Source organism: Dermacentor silvarum, chromosome 3 (assembly GCF_013339745.2).
Source record: "Dermacentor silvarum isolate Dsil-2018 chromosome 3, BIME_Dsil_1.4, whole genome shotgun sequence".
Classification (NCBI taxonomy): domain Eukaryota; kingdom Metazoa; phylum Arthropoda; class Arachnida; order Ixodida; family Ixodidae; genus Dermacentor; species Dermacentor silvarum.
The window spans coordinates 233,063,402-233,068,853 of NC_051156.1; the positions used below are offsets into that span (position 1 = coordinate 233,063,402).

At 48.8% G+C, this 5,452-nt stretch overlaps 1 protein-coding gene across 1 annotated transcript; it reads left to right on the top strand.

Annotated features, from left to right (window-relative positions):
- The first annotated feature begins 746 nt into the window (after nt 1-746).
- LOC119445263 (putative nuclease HARBI1) lies at nt 747-4,685 on the top strand. Its single transcript, XM_037709581.2, has 3 exons — nt 747-1,512; nt 2,475-2,686; nt 3,228-4,685. The coding sequence occupies exons 1-3, from the start codon at nt 931-933 to the stop codon at nt 3,541-3,543; spliced, it is 1,110 nt and encodes a 369-aa protein (XP_037565509.2). The 5' UTR covers nt 747-930; the 3' UTR covers nt 3,544-4,685.
- Nucleotides 4,686-5,452: the final 767 nt, after the last annotated feature.

Genomic DNA, 5,452 nt, shown 5'->3' on the forward strand with positions numbered 1-5,452 from the left:
TTCCTAAACCAAAAGACCGTCCACCAAAAGAAAAAGCTCAAGGCGTCGTCTATAAAATCAGCTGTGCCGACTGTCCGGCGTCGTACATCGGGGAAACCAAAAATCTAAAAGAAAGAATCAGACAACATGAAAACGACGTCAGAACATTCAACCGAATACGCAGCGCCGTCGCCGAACATTCCGAAGACGCCGACCACAAGATTTCTTTCCAAGAAACCCAAATCCTTCAAACAGAGACAAACTGGCGAAAAAGGCTGCTACTCGAGTCTTGGCACATTCAGAACACGGCGGGTAATATAAACCGCGTGAAGGGCATTCTTCCTTCCTTGTATGTTCATGGCCTGGCAGACGCGACGAAGGGAAGAAAGGACCCCCCGCTCTAGGTCAGCAACACCAAAACAACTCGTCCTCCCCCCCCCCCCCCCCCTCCCCTGTCCCTCGTCAACGAATTCCCGCGACTAAAGGGCGCCCGGCACCGGTCATCCTAGCCGACCAGCGACGCCGAAGCCCCCCCCCCCCCCCCCCTCCACCCCACCCCACCACCCCTTTGGTCTGTCTAGAACAGGTGCCAGGACAAGTGTCTCCGCACCTTAGGCTCTCTCTCCCTTCCTCTCCTTTGTTACGACGGACCTTTAAAAGCGGCACACCGCCACCTCCGAAGAATACCCCCTGAAGAAGGAGCCGAATTGGTTCCGAAACGTCGGGCTAGTAAAATTTCCTTATTTGGTTGGAGTCAATCTCTAACCGCCGTATTCACAAACCAAACTTATACTTATACTTATGACTTAAGTCAGCGAACAGCCCTTAACGCGTTTCAAGAACCAACCTTGTACTTATCGCAGAACTTTTCTCGTACTTATCGCCGTGATAAGTAAGGCTTGGTTAAGGTAGCCCCCGACCTACCTTAACGCTCCCTTGTAAACAAACAAAATGGCGGCGATGGACGACAACTTCGCGGAGTTCGTTAACTATCTGGAGCGTCGTGAGGAAATAATGCGTGGGGCAGCCTTTTCATACGCGTCACCGCCACGGCGAGTGCTCAGGGATCGCTTGAATCCCATGGAAGTGTACGACGACTACGAGTTTTTGTGCCGTTATCGATTTACAAAAAGGACCGTGCAGCAGCTGCTCGATAGGCTGCCTCTGCGGGAGAATACCGATGGACGTGGGTTCCCTGTGCCGCCTCTCTTGCAGCTGCTCATCACACTGCGCTTCTATGGAGCCGGCACGTTCCAAATTGTGACCGGCGACCTAGTGAATGTTTCACAGCCGACAGTGTCACGGGTAATCGAACGCGTATCGACTATGATCGCCAGAAGCCTATTTCCTGTGCTTGTGCAATTTCCCGCCGCTTCAAAAATGAGCGGTGTAATGCAAGATTTCTACAGAATAGGCAAGTTTCCCGGTGTGAGTGGGTGCATTGATTGCACCCATGTGCCAATTAAGAGCCCCGGTGGTGACCACGCCGAGGTGTACCGCAACCGGAAAGGATACTTTTCGATAAATGTTCAGGTGAGTGCTCGTTACAAATATTGCAGTGGTGGTTTAATACGCAAACAGAAGCGGTACATAATGCAGCTCGTAGTACGTTTTTGTATATGTAACAGACGTAACAACAAGTAAATCACCCCGCTAATTTACGACGCGGTTTCACACCGCCAGTATACATCTGTGCTACAATTGTCGAAGCTTCGAATTTGCTATGAGGGTAACCTTAACCTCCACCTATGTCGCGGTCCTCATCGACAACTACCGCGGCCACCACTTGAACCGGCAAGTTCTTGCTCAGCATCGGAAAACGTAGTTCCCATGAAATCGCAGCGCCTCGTATTTTGATCCAGTATAATCTCGATTATGTGTGTATTTTGGGACATCGCAAGAAAAAAAATTCTGTCTTAGATTAATGCAACGAGAGCAAGGACACCTGAAAATTCGGCAAGCTTATAATCGCTAAAGTCGGCTTTGTCGGGATACTGCGTTGTTATGCGAAGACTGCGTCATGTATTTTGGTGAAAGGTGACACGCGTTCCTTAATTATACACGCTCGCACGTACCGCCAGAGATCACGCGACGGCGGTTTGCGACAAGCGCTTTGCAACATCCGAAATTTAGCACGTTGTAGGCTGATGTACTTGGGCCGGGACTTGCCAAAAATTCGTATCGGTCATGATCTTGTAATCGAGATTCAACTGCATAACCATACCACAGAGCTACACTTTGACAATGACAAAAGTATTGTAGCATCTACTTTTATTTTAGTACTCTGGTTTCTTGACGTTTCAACAAGTGTGTTCGTGCATATTGAACAATTAATATGAGCGTTATGGTAGTGCTTTACTTATGACAAAAAGTCTACAACCAGTCAATCGGTTCACATTGTGCTGCCACGGTAAAATGTTCACCTCTACAGAATTTTCTCTATGTGTAATTGCATTTTGGATATCGCCTTTATTAACGAAGTTGCCATTTTGCAGGGAATCACGGGGCCCGACCTACAATTTTATGATGTAGTGGCTAGCTGGCCAGGGTCTGCCCACGATAGCAGAATTTTCGACAGCAGCCGCGCCAGAGTGCTGTACGAGACGGGTGCCATCCCCGGTATTCTTCTCGGAGACATGGGCTATGCCTGCAGGTCATATCTGATGACTCCTCTCAAGGATCCTGCCCAAGGCACCCCAGAGTACAGGCAAGATAGTTTTTAATTTCTATGAAGCAGTGTAGCAGAATATCGAAATTATTTTGAAGAAGAAAGCGTGTCCCGAGAATCTTAAAAGCTCCTGCAGGCAAAGCAACATATCTGAACATGCAAGGTTAGACAAGAGCCATCACAGAATTGAAACACTTTTTATTTGCTCATTTTCAAGAATGTTTTTGCGATTCATTTCAAAAGCTCTAAACTCAAAACCGAAGGCAAAAGGCGCAGTGCATCAGAAACACACAAGAAGAAGAACACAGACAACACACACATTTGGTGCCAAACGTGTGTTTTCTGTGTTCTTCTTCTTCTTGTGTCCCGTTTCTGATGCACTACGCCTTTTGCCTTCATCATGACATACCAACAAGCCCAACGTGCAACGTTAGTCAAAAGCGAAATCTGTCTAAAAGAATGAAAATAACACGTCATGTAACATCAAACGCAATTCCTAACCTTGATCTGTGCCACTGTATTCACAGATTGCGAACGACACACATAAAGGCAAAGAGAAATAATGCAGTTATTTTTTCAGGTACAACAAGTCGCAAGCAAAAACAAGAAACAGCGTGGAACGTGTGTTTGGAATTTGGAAGAGGAGGTTCCCGTGCCTTCAGATGAAGCTGCAAATTGACACAGACACCTCACTCATAGTAATCACTGCATGTGCGGCGCTTCACAACCTTAGCAGAATTCTACATGACCCATGCCCTCCGAATGTACAGCCCCACACTGCACCCAGTGTTCAACAGCCTACACCAACTTTGCCGAATGGACAGCCGCAGATGGCAATTCAAGACTCCAATGGCTTCAGAACTCGCTCTCGTATTATAGCAAATTATTTTTCATAAATGCATGTAAACTTTGTATTGCACTTTATATTCCAATAAATACATTTTCATCATCATCATATTCCTTTTTTATCAAACAAAAATAGATAAGTAGGCAGCTTCAACTGGTGGACGCCAGGTACAGAGGTTAAGCGCTAGAGCGAAACACAGAATGCAGCGCAGTTTTGTTTGTGACCCTAACTAGAATCCAACCAGTACTCTTATATTTCACTTAAGCTTGTCAAATGACACAAATATGGACAGGTGTGATATGACGATTTATTAGACGTCTCACGCAATCGAGGCAGTCCACGAACGCTGATGGTGCGCACAGCGACAGACGCACGAGCACTTCTTCCTCTTCTTCACTACAATGGCCCCAGGAGAGAAGATGAGCCATCACAGCAAAGTGAGCGGCTTGGCGACGAAGTGTTCGAGAAGAGGGTGTGACGGATGGATCGTGGAGGAAATTCAGCATAGTTGAAAGCAGGGGATCCTTACGCTGCTCGGCCGGCATATCAGCGACGTTGATCGTCGACATGGATGCGAAGGGCGTTGACACTGAAGCCACATCGGAAGGTAGCGGTGATCGGGAAAGCGCATCGGCGTCGGAGTGCTTTCTGCCCGATCGGTAGACAACGCGGATGTTATATTCTTGTAAGCGAAGTGCCCAGCGGCCGAGGCGACCTGACGGATCTTTCAATGAGGACAGCCAGCAAAGGGCGTGGTGGTCGGTAACAATGTCAAAAGGGCGACCATATAGGTATGGACGAAATTTGACGAGAGCCCAAATAATGGCCAAGCACTGTTTCTCTGTGACAGAGTAGTTGGCTTCTGCCTTCTTTAAAGTGCGACTCGCATATGCGACGACGTACTCGTCGTAGCCGTCTTTCCGTTGCGCTAGGACTGCACCAAGTCCGATGCCACTGGCGTCCGTGTGTAGCTCTGTGGGCGCTGTCGGATCGTAGTGTCGAAGAATCGGCGGCGAAGTAAGTAGACGACGTAGTTGCTTGAAGGGTTAGTAGGTGGCATGCGACGATGGCAGAAGCGCGCGACATGGCCGGCGAAACCGCAAGCGAAACATATGGGTCGGTTGTCGCGTGTGCGCCAAGGGTTCTGAACTTGGCTTCGAGGCGGAATAGGAGGCGACACGGGAGTTGGCACTGCTTCCGTGAATGCTGCCTTGAAAGCGGACCAGGTTTGGAGGTCCCACTCATGATTGCGGAACCAGAGGTTTGCAACGTCAGCAAGATAGAAGATGACGGAACGTAACTTCGTCGGGTCATCCCACTTGTTGTTCTCACTGACGCGCTCATAGGTAGAGAGCCAATCTTCCACGTCAGTCTCACCGGCTCCGCTGCCGCTGGACGGCGCCGCAAATGATGGGCGCGGCAGAAGCTGCAGGCGGATTGTCGGTAGGCTCGAGCATGGTAGCGGCTGAAGCAGTCGGCAACGTTCGGCTGCGAAGTTCCAGGGTGAGGTCGGGGATTGCAGCACCTTCCACCAAATGTGATATGACGATTTATTAGACGTCTCACGCAATCGAGGCAGTCCACGAATGCTGATGGTGCGCACAGCGACAGACGCAAGAGCACTTCTTCCTCTTCTTCACTACACAGGTAACACTGCCTAGGTCAGCAAAAACTTCACAAGGGTGGTTCATAAGGTTCAATGAACCTAAAGCGAAATTGAACTCATCCCAAAAACAAAAGTGAAAAGTAAAACAGTTAAAAGAAGCATATAACATCGCCTCTTCTCAAGTCCTCCCAAAGATTGGTCTATCAAATACATGGCGCCGCGCCACCAACACTCGCATGTTACACATACATATGCAGCATGAGCAACACAGCAGCACTGATTGCCCGCACTCTGCTTGGCCCTTCCTCTCATTTGGCAAGCTCACGGTGAAGCACAACCTCAACTGCGACAA